This window comes from Trichosurus vulpecula, chromosome 3 (assembly GCF_011100635.1).
Source record: "Trichosurus vulpecula isolate mTriVul1 chromosome 3, mTriVul1.pri, whole genome shotgun sequence".
Taxonomy (NCBI): Eukaryota; Metazoa; Chordata; class Mammalia; order Diprotodontia; family Phalangeridae; genus Trichosurus; species Trichosurus vulpecula.
The window spans coordinates 17,812,744-17,832,151 of NC_050575.1; the positions used below are offsets into that span (position 1 = coordinate 17,812,744).

The window sequence follows — 19,408 nt, forward strand, 5'->3', positions numbered from 1 at the left end:
TATCCCATGGAGTATCAATTCAGTCCTTCTTGTTTCTCTTCTTTTTGTTAAGTCTCCCTAACATCTTTAACTTCTAAGATTCTTTGTCATATGATGATACCTCTTCATTCTTCTGTTTATTCTTCAATTTTTTTTCTGTTTTAAAATAATACCAACATTAGATAACTGATTTCATTATGTAGTGTTTTCATGATAATTATACTTATTTACCTTTCTAGTTTCTGTTCTTTGTGGAGTTAAAAGTCACATATTTTGTCCACCTCAGTTTACTTGGTTTATTTTGAGGTAATTCCTTAAATACTTTTCTTCTGTTGAAGGTCCATCTTTTTTTCTAATGATTTGGGTCAGCATGGTAGGATATGTTATTTTGGGCTGCATTTTAAGCTTTTTTAATATTCCATCCCTTCTGAGGGGTAATCTTGGGCTATTCAAACTGGTATACCCCATACATGTTAAAGTCTCTCTCCTTCAAATTTTTATTCTTGAAATTTTAACATTTATCACTACCTAAAATTATGAGGACTTTCTCTGGCAGCAACCCGCAGGTTTGATCAATCAAAGCAATGTTGTCTATATTCAAAAGTTCTAGGCAGCTTTCATATATTTTTTTTCCTTCAGGTTTTTGATTTGTTATGGTCTTCTGAGAGATTTATAATACTTATATTATTTCTATCATTCTGCCTACAAGGTCAGTCATCATGGTTTGTACACAATTCATGTGTTCTTTTAAAAACTGCAACCTTTTGCTTCTCTTCTGCCGATTGTTTTCCACTTATGTATCTGTGTCACAAATCTTTTATTCTCTCTCAGAGCTATTTATTTGTCTTTTGAATTATCATTGCTCAATGATCTCTGGGGTGTTTGCAGAAGTCTTCTTTTGATCAGGGAATTTTGGGTCATTTTCCTTTAAAGTAGACTATTTGTTCATGGTGTTCTGGTTTATCTTTACATTTTGCTCCTTTTCCCATGTGTTTCCATGAAACTTAGCTTATCTGCTTTAAGTTAAGGTTTTATTTGGGTGTTTTACCTTGGCTATTTAGTCTTTCAGACTCTCATTTGACCAACTGCTTGTTGGTGATTGACCTCAGCGGTCCTTGGTGTACTCCTGCAGAGACTTTCTAGGCCATGTACATACTCCTCATCCTCCTTGTTTTTTGAGGGGTTGTAAGGACCTGGTCTTGGTCCCTGCCAAGAGTAAATTCTGAGTGAAAAAGACTACTCTTGTGTGCATTAAAAAGGACTCTCTTGTGTGCATTACCAGTTTGTCTCCTTCAAACATGAAAACTCTTTTCTCCTCTCTGGCTTTGCCTTTGTCTTCTACCTCCCTTCCCAATTCCAAATGTTTTCCCTTTTCTTTGGATATGTGGGAAAAGTCAGTGTCTGCCGCTTCTTGTGGGGTAGGAGTTTCAGGCTGAATTACTAGTGGGAGGGGGGTGCGGAGAGAACTCATTACTCCAATATGTGTAGTGAGCTGGAGAGGAACTGAGAGGAATCTCTAATTATTAAATTCTCCAATGTTATTTAATGTGGTTTTGGTTTTTTTACTTGAGCATTGTTCCTGCCTTATCTAATGGAATGAACTTATGCTACTCTATATGTGAAACACAATTTCTTATCCTGAAGGTTTCTAGTTTGCAGAAGAGTTTTGAGGGGATTTGAATAGATGAGTTCTAAGATGTTTTCCAACTCCTGTGATCCTTAATCATAACTTGTCTGTAATTCAATTCAACAAGCATTTATTAAGTGCTTATTAAATGCAAGGCACTACTCTAGGAAGTAAGGATACAAAGACAAAAATAAACAGCACTAATCCTCCAGTAGTTGGCATCCTACCAAATACATTCATTTGATACATATTCTGCTTCCTAACTATCATTACAAACTAGTACAATTTAATGTGTACAATATACAGTGCAGTGTACTGCCAGTGAAATGAAGATAACTACTAATGTAGCAAAATATTTTGTTGCTTAATAATTCCAGAATAAGAGAGATGAAAAGTTCTCCAGATTAACTAGGGCTAGATAGCACTAAATCTATTTTAGCACAAAACAATTCTTACTTAAAGATTTGAGAAAAAGTTATCTTTTATACTTCCTGGTATTTGAGAAGGGCTGGCTTCATTTGGTGTACATATTTTTCTGTAATGATTACATCTCAACCTTCACAATATGTAAGAAAGGAAATATCAAACCTGCTAGTACAATTTCATCATGCAAAAGTTCTCACAGGGAATTGTATTTCATATATTCCCTAGTCATCATGTAAATATGAAAAAAAACCTAACCTAATAATATCTAACAATAATCTAATTGTTTCCTGAGTTAGTAGTTTTGTAAAGTCAACATTGCTGTTAAAGGTCCAATTAATATATCAAATCTATCTTCTGCACTCCCCCCGGCCAAAGAAAAAACCCCAACTGGAGATACTTAATTTTAAAATTAAATTTTACCTTACCTCACCAAATGCACCTCTTCCAATCACTTTAATTATTTCAAAGTCATCTCGATGAAGCTGCATTTCCTTCACCAGTTGTGTAAATGGCTTTGCTACAAATAAAAATGTAAAATTAAAGCTTAAACCAGTGTACCTGAAAATATTAACTCTACATAAAAAATATGTGGCTGATCATAACAACTGACTCAATTTTTATTTCTTTAGCATGTGGGGCGGGGTGGGACAGGACAGACGGACATTAATTTATAAATTTCTAAGTTGTTATTTAGCTCAAATAGCCCCATAATACCCATATGTAGAAAAAGATCCCCAAACCCTGGATGACGATGCAATAAAAAATAAAATCTACTACCATAAGGGTAGACAGTTTATTGCAATAGACTCTAGTCTGAACTATCATTAAGATGGGACGCTACATTTTTTCAGACTGGTGCTCCTTCTGTGGTCAAGTGTAGACAAATACATGAGAAGAATATGCCAGCTAGTGGCTGTCCTTCAACAATGATGTTCTCAAAAGATGAATAAAGATGGTTAATGAGGCCCCAGAGATCAATGCATAAAACAAGACGTTTTGTAGCAAAAGGCTAGAAGCAAAGTGGATGCTCCATCTACATGAGGAAATCAAGGCTGGCACAGTGGACAGAATGATAAAAATGGAAACAGGAGCTCAAATCCTGTCCTGTTTCAGACACCAGCTGCATAACCCAGAGCACGTCATTTCATCTGTCTATGCTTCAGTTTCCACATTGTAAAATGAAGGGGTTACATGGCCTCTAATGTACCTTCTAGCTCTAAATGTGCAATTCTATGATTCTAGAACTTCCCAAGCTTACACAGATAATAAGAGTACTGAAAAGAGTTTCTTTCACTATACTACCTCTCAACAGTACCTCTCATAGCACTGCTTTTCTACTAGTGAGTGTTAACAGTTTACAAAGTTATAAAGTGGTAATTGTATAATTGCTACTAGTCAAATAAACTGATCAATATACGAAGGTTTTATCCCCAAAATGGTAAAGAGAAGGCAAGGAATCCAAGGGTTTCTCCTTTAGTAAACAAAAGCCAGGTTTCTGTTTCCAAATGAGCAAGGGGTCAAATGCAAAGAAAATTCACTGACTTCTTTCAAAGTGAAAGCATTAAAATCCCAGCTCTGTCATTCACTCCATGTGGTACCCTGGACAAGACACTTAAGCTCTCTAGGCCTCAATTTTCTCACAAGAGGACAGATAAGATGATTCACAAAGTCCTTTACAGCTCTGAATTCTGTGATCAGTGTCCTAAGGCACCAAAAGACCTCATTGATAAGTGGTCCAGAAGGCCACTTGGGCTCTTTGAATATATATCCCCAGTACCCAGCACAGAACCTGGCCAGGCCCTGAATAAATGTTTGTTCACTGGTTGATTGGTTGGTTGAATAACTAACAGATCTGCTGGTACAGAGAAAGGAGGTGAGTACAAGTAAATAAAGAGGCATGGGGGGGAGGGGGAGAAGGGGAGAGGAGGGTGGAAAGATAAGGAACAGATAATTAGAATGAAGGTAATATAGATACAAAAGATATCAAAAAAAAATGTAAGAAGCATGGGAACAGTGGCTCTGAAGAACAGAAAAATCAATCCACCCACAGGGTTTCTATTTTTCATATTTAACTTCCTTATTACCCTTTGAAGACATTAAGGTTCTGATTAGACACTTCTTTCTTTTCTCCCTAGCATATTCTATTAGGATATATTAGCATATTCTAATAGGGCTACATCATTATATAGCTCTATCCACCTGATAAAATAAACTTAACTGTAGGTTTTTCTCGCCTCTTCTGTTAATATTTCAAAGTTCCTACTTAACTCTGGCCTTGTCACTAGATATGTTTGAAAGTCCTCTCTGCCATTAAAGACCCATTTTCCCCCCATAGAATGATACTCAGCTTTGCAAGGTAAGTTATTCTTGGGTGTAAGAATGTCTTATTTTGCCTTTTGGAATATTATACTCCAAGATTTCTCATTTATGACAGAAACTGCTAGGTTTCTTGGGACTTCCCCTTTTGTAGTTTCTTTCAGGAAACGATCAGTGAATTCTTTCCTAATTTTCCTATTACTGATAAACAGTAATGGCCATAAAGGCACCATCATCGTCAGTCTAGGGCTCACCCGCATATCCAACCTGTTACTGGGTCCTATCAACATTTCTCTTGAATAAATTCCCGTCTTTCTGACACTATCACTAACCTGGTGCAGGGCTCCATCAAGTCATACCTAAAATACTGCAAAAGGCTTCTGGTTGGTCTCCCTGCCTCAAGCTTTTCCTCACTCCAGTCCATCCTCCATTCAGTTGTCAAATTAATCATCCTAAGGCCCAAGTCTGATCAAGTCACGCTCCCTTTCCCCAATTTAATAAATTCAAGTGGTGTCCTATTATCTCCAGAATTAAATATAAAGTCTTCTGTTTGACATTTAAAGCCCTTCATCACCTGTCTCCTTCCTACCATTCCAAACTTCTTACATCTTGTAACCCACTCCCCCTCCTCAACATACAGTAAAACTGACCTTGCTGCTCTTCAAACAAGACACTAATCTCACTAATTTTCACTGGCTGTCCCCCATGAGAGAAATTCTCTCCTTCTTTATCTCCACCCCTTGTCTTTCTTCAAATCCCAATAAAATTTCACCTTCCATAAAAATCCTTTCCAATCTCCTTAATGCTAGTACCCTTCCTCTGCGATTATCTACAATTTCTCTTGTACATGTCTTATTTGCTACATTTGTCTGTATTAGACTGTGAGATCCTTGAGGGCAGGAAATTCTTTTTGCCTTTCTCTTTAACTCCCCCCTCCCAGCTTAATACAGTAGGAATTAATATAGTAGGTGAACAGTAGGAGCCTAATAAATATTTGTCAATTTTCTAACTTCACTCTTCCCTATGATTCTAATAGATATAGACCATTTTCATTTATGTTTTCTGGAAATAGTGTCCAGGACATTTTTTCCCCTATGGTTTTCAGGGAGTCCGGTGATTTTTTAAATTTTATCTCCTTGACCAACATTCTAGGATAGTTGTTTTTGTTATCAGACATCACAATGTTTTAATTTTGTTCTAATATTTCTTGCTGTCTCATAGAGTATTTGTCTTTGATCTATTCTAGTTTTCAGGGACTTCTGTTACATTGATACAGTCTACTACTTCCTCTTGTAAGCTATTTATTCTCCAATTCTTTCCTCAAGAATTTTTATTTCATCTCTTCACATATTTGAAGAATCTATGCAGTCCTTGTGGAAAGTCAATTTTTTCCTTTGAGTCTCTACATGCAATTTTTACAGTCACTCTTTTTACCTTTAGATTTGCAATAATTTTTTATACTGGTCAGTGTTTTCTTTGACCTCATTTTACAGCTTTAGTTCCTACACAGCCTGAATCAGGCTCTATCCCTTGTTGCAGTATTTCGAGTAGAAAATTCAGCCCTGTCTGGTACCTCTCTTTAGTTCACCTGAATTCCTACAATGAACTATACCTTCCAGTGTTAGGCTACCAGATTGTTTTGGTTCAAAGCACAGATCTTCAAGGGCCTTTCTGCCAACTTGGGGAAAAAATATCTCAGATCCCCTTGGGCCTGGCCTATCCTGATATTAGGTCTGTGCTGTGCTCTTCACTTCCTGCTGTGGCTCCTAAGCATTTCCAAGGTACCCATTCTGGGGTTTTCTGACCACCCTTGAATTTTCTTGAAAGAACCTTCTGCTCTTGCTGCCTTAAGAGACAGAGTTTTGCAGGTTTCATATCCCTCTAGCTGGTCTCTGGTCATGCTGGGAGGATACCTTGGGCTGGTCATGGCTTTGTTTTTCCCCTTCATATAGTCCGGGGACTGCTGGCTGACTTTTTATGCAGTTCTGTGGTGGAAGAAGTCACTTTATTATAGTTCCTCACTGAATTTTTTGACATTAATTAGTCCACTGTGAATTCCAGAGTTTTGTTGGAGCATGTAGGAGCTAAGTGGTCTACCTGGATACATGTGGCTAGATGGTGCATTAGATGAAGTGCTAGGCCCAGAGTTAGGAGGTCTTAGTTCAAACCCAGCCTCAGACACTTATTAGCTGTGTGATCCTGGATAAGTCCATTTGATCTCTGTTTGCCTCAGTTTCCTCAACTATAAAATGGGGGTAATTACAGCTTTTACCTCACAAGGTTGTTGTTAGGATCAAATGAGATATCTGTAAAGTGATTAGCACACTGCCTAGCACATATATGGCACTTAGTAAATGCTTATTCTCTACCTCCTATTCAGGCAGCCATCTTGGCCAAAAAGTCCAATGTTATCAATAAAATTTTTAAATTATTAGAATATATCTAACTTTGTGAAAACTTTACTGCCTACTAGGAAGCTATAAAAATAATAGAAATGATGGATTTAGGGTACAAACTGAAACTGTTTGGGGAGCACATGGACACTGTGGGAATTTCTTGCAACTATACATATTTATTAAAAGGTTTTGTTTTCATTTTTTCTCCCAATGGGAAAATGAACTAGGTTAATTAATTTTTAAAATTAGTTTAAAAATAAAAGACTCCTAGAAAAAGCTATTCAGTACTCAATGGATTCCATTTCTCGCCTTTCAATCTTTTGCAACCTCACTTCCAAACTCACTCAACCGAAATTGTTCTTTCCAGATTCTCAAAATCTCAAACCTTAATTCTCACCACTCTTGACCTCTCTGCAGCATTTAATTTTTCTATGCTCTAGAAGCTCTGGACTTCAACGACATCACTGAAAGTTCTCATTTTGAGACACCAATGGATCCTTTCTTGTTTCCCTTTGCTCTCTGGTTATAATAGATCTTTTCATTTGTAATTTCTTGAAATGCAGGGTCCAGCTGCGTTTTACAAAAGGATTTCAGGTCATCAGATGATTCTTGGGTAATTTCTCCTTGAACTAAACAAGTGAGAAATGGCTTTTATATTATATGCCTTAAATTCTCTTCTATTTTTCCAATCTTTTGATTTAAAAACATATTTCTTGCTTTCTCATTAGGTCAGTGCTTCCTGTATGGCCTATTCTAATTTTCAGGGAATCTAATTCTTAAGTAAGGTTTGCCATCTTCCAACTTATTAATTTTTCTCATTTTCTCCGTAGATCTCATTTAACATTACATTTTGTAATCATGCTTCATTCCTTCCAAGTACTCTTGAAGTTCCTGAAGCCAGATCAATTTTTCTGTGAAGCACTACTTGAACTTGTAGAATAAAATATTTCTTTATTGTGTAATTACAACTTGGGCTTCTCTCTATCCAATTAATTTCTTCATGTTGTTTGGCATTTTCCTCTGTTATACCCATGACGCTCTGTGCTTAGGTCAGACTCGGCTACCTCCCATAGGATGATGTTATGGGTGAGGTCCCTTCTTGGACCTGGATGTGGTCCCCCAAGACCAGGCCCTGTCCAATGTGGAGATTCATTCTTGGTCTTCTTCTCCTGACACAGTCTCAAACTTGGTGCTCTTAACTATGCTGGAAGTGTCCTCCTGTAACATCCTAGACCCTACTCTCTCCTTTTCTCCTGCTGTGGCTAAGACACAGTCTGTCTGAACAATGTGCTTCCTGGATGCTAGCTGGGCTATTCTTCACACCTGACATTTCATCTCTCATCCCTTAACCTCTGAACGGGCTCTCCCCAATGCCTGGCATGTACTTTCTCGTCACCTCTACATTTGGAACCCCTAGCATACTTCAAACCTCAACTCAAATTCTACCTCTTACATGACGAATTTCTGACTCCAGATCCATGTTAGTACCTCCCCTTCACTGATCCAGTATTTATTTTGTATATTATTTATATATGTACATGCCCTGCCTCTGACACCTTGGCTGTGTATCACTTATTAACCTCTCAGTGCTACCCAAGCAATCTTCTAAGATTATAAATTTCAAATCAGGAGCCAATCAGCACAGGTAGAGAGAAATCCTCACTAGAATCTCTAAGCACAGTTGACATCTTGTATCTGGTCAAACTGAATATAAGCTCCTTGAAAACAAGGGCTATTTTGTTTTGTTTGGTTTTGTTTTTGTCTTTGTATCCTCAAGGCTCAGCACAGTGCCTGGCAGAGTAGACTTTTAATAAGTGCTCGTTACACTTCCATAATCAAAGAACTATGATTTTTGGCAATATATACCTTAGCAGATGAGATGATCTTTTTGAGGTGCTACGGCAGAAAAATTCCTCATCCTGTGACTAATATGGTAATAGGCCTCCCCAAACTTAGCCTGGCTAATACAAACAGGACCAAAAAAAGGTCTGCTGAGAGGGACTTGTGAAAGCAAGATGTCAGTGGAGTAAACAGTAAATCACTATTGCTCTCCCAATATTCACCTCCAAACAAACAACCATAAAATAGCACTCCAGTACAAATCCTGGAAAAACAGAGCCAGGAGAGAGAGGGGGCAGGATGGTCTTTTAGCCCAAGAGACTTGGAGGATCTAAAGGTCCATCTGACTCAGGTAAAAGGGGAGCATATTTTAAGACAGGAAACACCCCATCAAGCCAGCAGCAAGCCCCACCTCAGCAAACTAGTGGGAGATCCTGAGCCCCAGTGCTGTGGAGCAAGCAAATACCAACACCCAGACTCCACCCCGACCCTTGCCTAACCACTGAGTGTTTCCACACAGTCCCAGGCCAGCAGGTGCTTCAGTGTGGCCCGGTGTGGTATCCTACAACTGGACCTCCCCATGCTTAAACACTGCTCCAGTGGGTAGGCATCCTCCAGGGGCATCTTCCACATGCTTCAGCATAGCCCTGGGGAAACCCAGAAAAACCCTACCAGGCCAGACAACAGCACTAGAACCCCAGCTCAGCACCAGGTAAGTTTCCGGACCCCTATGGCCTCCAGCAGCACCAGGCAACCTCCACTCCAGCATCAGACATGAGGGTCCCCCATGGATCTCAGAGCAAGATAAACCAAGCACCAGATAAAAAACCAGGGCCTGCAGCCACTAGCACAAGAAGCCAGAGACAGTGCCACTTCCACTCTGGGAACAGAGCTCGAATTTAAAAGAAAAGGCCCAAAAAGGGGGGAGGGATGAGTGGAAAACAAACAAAAAAAAAGAATCTGATCATAGAAAGTTATTGTGGTGATTGACAGGAAAGACTAAGACACAAACTCAGAAGAGGTCAACATCCAAACACATGTGGGCAAAACCCCAAAGAAAAATGAGAAGTCATCTCAAGCCCAGAAAGAACTCATGGACGAGCTCAAAAAGGAGCTTAAAAATCATTAAAAAAAAAAGGTAGGAAAAAAATGGGGAAAAGAAATGAGAGTGATACAAGAGAATTATGAAAAAAGACTCAACAGCTTAACTGCTTAAAAAGTAGAATTGGCCAGATGGAAAAGGAGATACAAAAATTCACTGAAGAAAAGAACCCCTTAAAGAGTACAACTGGCCAAATGGAAAAGAAAATACAAAAGCTAATTAAGGAAAACAACACCTTAAAAGTTAAAATTGGCCGAGTGGAAGCTAACTACTCCAGGAAACATCATGAATCAATCTAACAAATTCAAAAGAATGAAAAAATGGAAGAAAATGCAAAATACCTTATGGGAAAAACAAATGGCCTGGAAAATAGATCCAGCAAAGACAGTATCAGAATCACTGTACTACCTGAAAGCCACAATCAAAAGGAGGATCTGGATAGCATCTTTCAAGAAATTATCAAGGAAAACTGCCCTGAAGTCCTGGAACCAGAGGGCAGAATAGGCATTGAAAGAATCCACCAATCACCTCAGGAAAGAGATCCCAAAATGAAAACCCCAAGAAACATTATAGCCAAATTTCAGAATTATCAGGTCAAGGAAAAATTAGTGTAAGTAGCCAGAAAGAAACAATTCAAAAATCAGGATCACACAGGACTTGGCAGCTGCAACATTAAAGGATCAGAGGTCATGGAACATGATATTCCAGAGGGCAAAGGAGCTAGGACTACAACCAAGAACCACTTACCTAGCAAAATTAAGCATAATACATCAAAGGGGAAAATGGTCAAATAGAAGGATTTTAAGCCTTCATAAGGAGAAGACCAGAACTAAACAAAAAATTTGGCCTCTAATATCAAGACCCAAGAGAAACATAAACAGCTAAAAAGGGAAAAGAAAACAAAAGGGATTCAATAGAGCTAAACTGTTTGCATTCCTACACGGATGATGATACTTGTAACTCTTAAAAACTGTAACACTAACAGTACAGATAGAAGGAATAAACATAGAGGATATGAGTATAAGCTGTATTTGAGGGAATGACATTAAAAAAATAAGGGATGAGGAAGAAGAGTAAAATGAGTACAGAAAGAAGGGAAAGATAGAATGGGGGAAATTATCTCACATGAAGAGGCAAGAAAGACCTATTAGAGTGGAGGGGAAGATTGGAGGGTGGGGGGGCAATTGCTTGAACCTTACTCTCATCAGTACTGACTCAAAGAGGAATAATATACACAATCAGACGAATATAGACATCTATTTTACATGACAGGGAACTAGGAGGGGAGGAGATTAAATAAAGGTGGGGTGGTGACTGACAGAACAGAGGGCAGATCTGGGGAGGTAGTAGACAGAAGCTAAACATTAGTGATGTGGGAAAGGAGGAGAGGAGAAACAGGAGGAAGAATAGGATGGAGGGGAATACACAGGTAGTAATCATAACAGTGAATGTGAATGGGATGAACTCTCCCATAAAAGGATAGCAGAGTGGATCAAAATCCAGTATCCTACAATAGGTTGCTTATAAGAAACACACCTGAAGCAGAGAGACACACACAGAGTAAAGGAAAAACTGGAAAGATTCATACAAACTAACGCAAAGTGACATGAGCAGAACCAGGAAAACACTGGACACTATATCAGCAACATCACATGATGATCAGCTATGAATTACTCAGCTTTTCTCAGCAACACAATAATCCAAGACAAATTGAAAGGACTCACAAAGGAAAATGCTATCCATATCCAGATAAAGAACTGATGGACTCTGAATGCAGATAGAAGCATATTTTTTTTTTACTTTACTCTTTCTCATGTTTTTTTTTTTTTTTACTTTTGATCTGTTTCTTCTTCCACAACTGTGACGGATATGGAAATATGTTTTACATGATAGCACATATATAAACTATACCAAATGACCTACTGTTTTCAGAAAAGTGAAGGGGAAGGAGGGAGAAAAATCTGGAACTTAAAAGCTTATAAAAATAAATGCAAAAAATTTTCTTGTGGGGAGAAAATAAAATATTATTTAAAGCAAAAAAAAAAAAAAGAGTCTGCTGCCTGGCCAGATTGTTAGGAATTGCCAAAACTTGGAATACAACTAGCATAGCCCTCAAGTTAGCCCAGTCACCTTCATACACCACAATAAGATAACCAAATAGGACTTTTAATGTATTAGTAATATTTATAAGTAATTCCCTTTTATGAAAATTCAAGTAGTTTGATTTTTTAGACGTATATAAAAATTATGCTGTTTTCATGCTTGATAATCTCTAGAAAGCTGACTGTCCTTTTCCCACATTCTGAAGTTGAGGCTCTTAGAAAGCATTATTTTTACATGTAATTCCCATATGGCTTCACTTTAAAGACATCCACACCAGAATAATAGCAATATCTGTTTCAGGCAAAGAAGAACAAACTATATTTGGACTTAAGAAACCTCAAAATCAGTTAAAAGTTTCAACCAAGTGCATTTCCAAAGAGCACATTAAGAATTATGAATACAATGTATTAAAAAAAATGGGGACTCAGAAGTATTTCTCACTGATACCAGTTCCAAAGTATCTATTTTAAGTGCTTTGTGGTAAAAGCATGAGATAAGCCCTAAACTCTATCTTAAGCTTCCTATAATGGTTGCGGGTTACTTTAAAATGCACCAGATCTATAATTTCATCATCTTATAGACCTCTCAGTGTGAAAATCCTTCTAGCAGGGCCAATCAACTCGTTTATAGCTTAGAGTCTTAAAGACTTGCCTGGGATATTGAGAAGGTAAGTGACTTGAGCATAGTTACATTGTTGGCATGTAGCAGAGTAAGAATTTGAACCCAGACCTTCCACACTAAGACTCAGTGTGAAAAAGTTTGTACTAACATTCAGTAAAGATACATAACAACACTTCCTTTTTTTTATTCAGTTGCTGACAATGTTATCTTTTTCAGATTATAAGGTATTTGAAGGCAGCATTAATATTTTAACTTACTCTTTAGTGTTTATAGTAGAAACATGCACATTAAGATATTAAGTTATAAATAATGTGACATTCAAATGGATCCTCATTCAAACAAATGGTAAAGTTTTTTCCATTATTCATCACAAAGCCAACAGTATCTTGAGCAGGTGGAACAATATAGCAAAAATACTGAACAAGAGTCAAAATACAGGTATTACAATATGAAATGCAATGTTTACTAGCTGTATGACCTGGGGGTGGGGGTGGGGGAGAGTGACAATTCTGAATTTCAATTTCCTCATCAATAAAACAGGATTAAAAACAAAAAAAATTTCAAGAAATTTTCTGAAAAAAAAATTATGAAAGGTAAATTATAAAGTGTAATAGATGTGAATTATTATTATATTTATATTAATTCTTATCTTTCTTATATAATTGTTATCTAGGGAAGGGAGTGTTAAGAACAATAGAAAGAGTTCTGGCTCTGGAATCAAAGGACCTAGGTCCAAATCCTTTCACTGCTATCACCTATGCTGAGCAAAAGTCTGAGCCCTCAGTTTCCTCACCTGTAAAATGAGACTGGACTAGACAGCTTCTGTTGTCCATTTCAGCTCTAGACTTATCATTCAGTAACTTAAATTAGTACTTATCAGTCTGCCTACGTTTAAAACCTTGAAGTTTTTATAAATTAATCATCCCAAATCCTTAGGCTTTTATGGGTTATTCATGGCAAAATGAAAGATAACAAGAAGTAACAAAGAACTGTGCTAATTGAAAGAATACCCTATAAAAGTAGCTAAATATCTGCAGAACTTTCCCCTTTCTATTAACAAAATGTATTAATCTTAAGAATGAATGAATGGACGGATGGATGAATCTAAGAAACATTCATTAAGTACTTAGACTATGTGACTTGCAAGCACTAAGTCATTAGGATACAAACATAAAAACAAAGACAGCTCCTGTCCTCAAAGGCTTATATTCAAAGAGGGGAAACAACATATAATGTACGCAATGTTTCATACTCATATTCTTCCACCTTCACAATGAGGGGAGGGAGGTGCATTTTCTCGACTAATCTCCAATGCCAAGCCTCTTGGCCGTAAGAATTTAGAACAGCAGAAGTTGTGAAAGAGAATGACACAGATAAAACTCAAAAATAGATACTGCAGCAGCACTGGAAAACCATGAATTCTACTGCAGAGACTTGAGGATCATACATCTCCCCCCCAAAATTAATGAAAAGCTTAAATATTATACCACAGTTTCATAAAAGAAAACTGCTTGAAGTATTGAAAACAGGATAACCAAATCACTGATCAAAGAAACCACAAGCTTCAACCACCAAGTTAATATGGTGACTAAAAGTTCAGAATATCAATGTCAAATCACACATTTTGTAAGCAGCCAAGTGAAAGGTCTTGCAATGAAAAAAATTTGAACAGGTGAAAAGTATTCTTTGTATATGAACAAAACCTTAAAAACTGAAATATGATATTCTAAAAAACAAAGGAGATGCAACCCAAAACAGAGATTGCAAACTTGAGTCTATTATCAAAGAAAATAGAGAAATTCTCAAGAAAAGGAATCATCTAAATAATTCTCCCCAAAGAAACCTTAAGTAAGGAGGCTATTTGACATGTAAACATTCCATATAGAGGAAAAAAAAGCATAAATAAGTAAAAAAAGAAAACCCTATTGAGCAATGAGAGCAACTAATGGTTCTAAGTAAGAGAGGACTGTTGTTTGGGGTGGGGGGCAGTGTTTGTTTTTAATTCTTACAAGGATCGAAGAAAAAAAGATTATCTATGGGCAAACATATCTAAGGAGGCTAGAGATTTTAGGGACACAAGAGAATCAAGATAAGGGTTCCTTATTTCTTCTTCCACCCTATTTCACAGGAAGAGGTGTCCCTTATCTTTAATAGTTAACCCCTCTATATGAATGAAGTGATTCGGACTTCTCTAGCAGATTGCCCCCTGTCACACCCACTCTCTTCACTTTCTTCAATTGATCCCTGCCTACTGGTTGTTTCCTACTCCCTACAAACATGCCCTTGTCTCTCTTCTATCCTCAAAAAACCCTCACTTGCTGAATCCCCACTAGCTATTGTCCCTGTATCTCTTCTTTATGACTAAACTTCTTGAAAAGCTTGTCTAAGGGCTCCACTTCCTTTCCTCTCATTCTCTTTTTAACTTTGACATTTAACCTTGTTCAGCTGAAACTGCTCTCCCCAAAGTTATCAATCATCTCTCGATTGCCGAAATCGTAAAGGCTTTTGCTTAAGCTTCATCCTTCTTGACCTCTTTGCATCCTCTGACAATGCTGATCTTCTCTTGTTGAAACTCTAAGAAGAATATCAAGTTTCTGTGACACTGCTTTCTCCTACCCGTCTGACCACTCTTCAATCTCCTTTACTGGATCTATGCCCAGATCGTACCCATTAATTGCAGGTGTTCTCCAAGGCTCTGCCCAGGGCCCTGTTCTCTTCACCCGCTATGCTATTACACTTAGTGACAGCATCAACTCCCACAGATTCAATTATCTCTATGCAGATGTTTCTCAAATCAATTTGTCCAGCCCTACTCCAGCCTTGAATCTCCAACTGCCTACGGACATCTCAAACTGGATATCTCACAGACATCTTAAACTCAGCATGTCCAAAACTGAACACATTATCTTCTCCCTAAAACACTGTCTTCCTAACCTCACTACTATCCTCCCAGTCAGTCAACAAGCATTTATTAAAGCTAACTATGCACCAAGCACTGAGTTAAGCACTGGGAATACAAATATAAGGAGAAAAAAAAATAGTCCCTGCCCTCAAGGAACTTATATGAGGGAAGATAACACACAAAAGGAAGTGGAAAAGCAGAAGGTAGGGGATGGAGGTACCAGGCACAAGGGCATGGAAAAGAACTCTGGAGCACAACTTTTTAAGCAATGAAGACACCCTTCTTAAATCAGGTTCTAGGAAGTGTTATACACTCAGAGGGAAAAATGGGGAGGGGGGGGAAGAACCTTCATAAGAGTGAAGTCCTGAACTGTAGTGATTTTTCAGAATGAAGAGGTTTTTGGGGTGTGGTAAAGAAGTCTAGAATGCAACCTGGTGAGAAACGAAGTCACAATTCACCCAGTCTCACAACCTAGGCATCATCCTGGACTCAATTTCTCTTATTCTCCCCTCCTCTCACAATCAATCAATAAGTTGTCAAGTCTTATCATTTCTTTTAACATTTCTCATATATGTCTTTTTCTCACCTCTGACACTGCCACTATGGCCACTGTCACTACAGACCTTCAGCATCTCATGCCTGAACAATTGCAATACCCTGGTGGTTGGTTTCCCTGCCTCGAGTCTCTTCCCATCCCAATCCATCCTCTACTTAGCTGTCAAATTAATCTTTCTAAAGCACAATCCTCACCCCACCCCATTCTACCTCCATTTAATAAATTTCGGTGGCTCTAGGATCAAATACGGTATCTTCTGGCTTTTAAAGACCTCCATAATATGGCCCTTTCCCATCTTTCCAATCTTCTTACACCTTGCTCCTCCTACATGTACTCTGTGATCCAATGACACTGACTTTCTTGCTGTTCCTCAAAGAAAACATTCATCTGTATTGCAAGATATTTTCACTGGCTGTCCTCCACACCTAGAACTCTCTCCCTCCTCATCTCTCCCTTCTGACTTCTTCGGCTTCCTTCAAATCTCAGCTAAAGTCCCACCTTCTGCAAAAAGCCTCTTCTGGTCCTCCTTAATCTTAGTGCCTTCCCTCTGTTGATTATCTCCAATTTTTCAAATATACGTACATATATATGTGTGTGTGTGTGTGTGTGTGTGTATACACACACATATATCTCCTGTTTGTATACAGCCGTTTATATGATGTCTCCCCCATCAGACTCCATTCCTGAGAGCAGAGATTGGTTTTTGCTTTTCTTTGAATCCCCAAAGCTTATGCCTATAGTGCCTGGCACATGGTAGATGCTTAAATAAATACCTGTTAAGAACTAAATTAACATTAACAACTAAAAAAAGAAGCAATTTGTGGAGACAGTCAAAAATGCATCGCTGCCTCTTGGAGGTGAGGAAGAAGCGATCTCTTTCATCTTTGACTTGCCCGGGGAGTGTGGTGGAGGTCTGGAGGAGGAGTGGACATAGGAGAAATGGTTAACAGTAGTGAAGAGAAAAAAAAGGGAAGAGGGTTTTATTATATAAAATTATGAATTTTTGCAGGAACAGTACTGTGAAACTAGAATAAGAGAAGTTATTAAACAGGAATTTTGGGGGGCAAATATCTCTGGTAAGAGTCTGATATACAAAATACATAGGAATTGACTGAGGCATAACATAGACATAGAAGATCAAAAGTCATTCTCAAACAGATATGGGACCAAAGGATATGAAGAAATGCTCCAAATGGAATTGCAAACTACTAACACATCGAAGAGTACTCTAAATTACTAATAACTGATATAGAGTAGAATAAGCAGAACCAGAATAAAATACACAAGACTACAACAATACAAATGAAAAACACAAAAAGTTCAGATTGTTATGACCAATTTCTGTAGAATGCTGATGATGAAACACATTTCCCTCTCAAAATGAAAAAGGTGGGATGTGACAGAGGTAAAATGTGGTATATATAATCAGATGAAGTCACTGGTAACTATGTATATTTTACCTAAAAGTTTTCCTTTGTTACAAAAGAGGGATGGAGGCAGAAAGTTAAGGAGCAATGATTTTTGGCGTAAAAACTAGAAACAACAATAATTTTTAAAAAAATTCCTAGTGTAAGCAAAATTCCAATGGGGTTGATATGATCTGCAAAAGTACCAAAGGGATAGAAGCAAGGTGATAAGATTTGGAGGAAAGCATCAGAATGACATAAATAATTGGTTTGCTTTCCTAGCTAGAACTATTAGAAGGGTCCATCAAAGCATAGGTCTTGAGTGGATTAACAAAAATTTAAGGTCACAAACTGGCTTGGGCTGGGAATGAGGAGAAGAGGTTAAATTGTAATCATATACTGAAATATATAAAAATAAAATTAAAAGCTAAAAAGAAAGATTTGATTATGTCACAAATATTACATAAGCAAAGTGAAGGGAGACTGAATAATCCCACAGTAAACACTCCTACTTAGGAAAGAAGGGAAACGCAAAATGAAAATACTAACAATCCTACAGAGCTAATAGATCAAGATTGTGCATCTGCTGTGTACACATAACACTTAGGAAAACAACACTTTCTAATGCCATTGGGTATATCTGAGTATCTTCTATGTGGCTATGTGAAACTGGGACAGAACTAAAGTAAAGTTGCTCTGAGCCAATGATGCAGGGCAGTTCAGTGATTCAGGATTGGGAATGGACCAGAAAGGGAACTTCTAGGCCATCCTAACATTTAACTAGAAGAAGTTTACTTAATTAATCAGTCATTCACACAAATTAAGAGCTTTGTCTGTGTAAGGCCCTGAGCTAAGGGCTGAGGTTACAAAGAAAGGCAAACACACAGCCCCTACCCTCAAGAAGCTGACAGAAAGGATTTCTGCCAAGAATACAACACAGCATCCCTGCCTCCACATTTGTAGGTGTGATGCACTCTGCCTCAGGAGTGTGTAAAAAGACTTAGGAGTCTTCCTCCTCAATTCCTCCCACATAGGCCTTGTGTACTTAGACAACTAGGACACTGCATCAACAATTCAACTTAAGTCTCAAATGTAGTTCAACTGTCTGTTAGGAGAAAACTAGCCACACCTACATGGCAAGGACCTTAATAGATGCTGTTCTTACCACAAGAGTGTCTTACTAGGAAAGCAAATTCTATGTATATAAGAGAAAATACTAGCAAAATCACAATACTGAGCAGGTGAGTGACCTGTAAAACAGCAGCTTGGGCAAGATATGTGATGTATTCACATATCAATCAAAATTATTTCCCTATAAAAAAAGGAAATGAGTTGCAGAACTGAAAAAAAGTAAAAACCCAACGATATATGTGCCCATAAACATGACAAAGACAAAAGGACAGCTATAAATTTAAGATGGGAAAAAAAATTACTACCTGACTCTAGGAGTTGAAATCATGAATACAAGCAAAGCAGAATTCAAATTAGAAAGCATTAGGAGGGGTAAGCTTGGAAAATAATTCATGGTTAAAGGAATCACTGACAGTGTGAGTATAAACAAACAAGGTTAACTAAAGATCAGAACAACAGAAAATCTGATCTTAAGAGTACCACTAAAGACCTGGTGGGATTAGAACTTTTACTGGAATAAAAGTTTGGAATGATATACCTTACTCAAGAGGAAAATAGGTTAAAAAAAAAAAAGAAAGAAAAGGAGCTGGGCAGCACTGTATATTAAGACAATATACTCATAACAAGAAATTCTGGAATCAGAGGCAAGAAACATAATGGAAAGCATTTGGATGAAGATCAATGAAGAAACAGTTACCTGGCAGCACATTCCTCTGATAAAGGTCTCATATCCAAGAGACAGGGAATTCAATCTCCAACAAATAAAATGGCCAACAGATATGAACAGGCAATTTTCAAAAGAAGAAACATAAGATATCAATAAACATATGAAAAAATGCTTCAAATCACTGTACGAAGAGCAATACAAATTAAAGCAACTTTGGTGTTATTCCTCACACCTATCAGATAGACAAAGATGGCAAAAGAGAAAAATGACCATTGTTGGAAGAGTTGTGATAGAAAAGGCACACTAATACACTGCTGGTGGAGTTCAGAATTGGTCC

The 19,408-nt window shown here is 37.7% G+C and overlaps 1 protein-coding gene across 1 annotated transcript in view; it reads right to left on the minus strand.

The window, feature by feature from the left end:
* Positions 1-19,408, minus strand: part of CDC42BPB (CDC42 binding protein kinase beta) — a 172,787-nt gene that overhangs the window by 131,639 nt on the left and 21,740 nt on the right. The window contains exon 2 of the mRNA XM_036752011.1: positions 2,458-2,549. Coding sequence (XP_036607906.1) covers positions 2,458-2,549 — 92 coding nt within the window. The remainder of the gene's footprint in view (positions 1-2,457; positions 2,550-19,408) is intronic.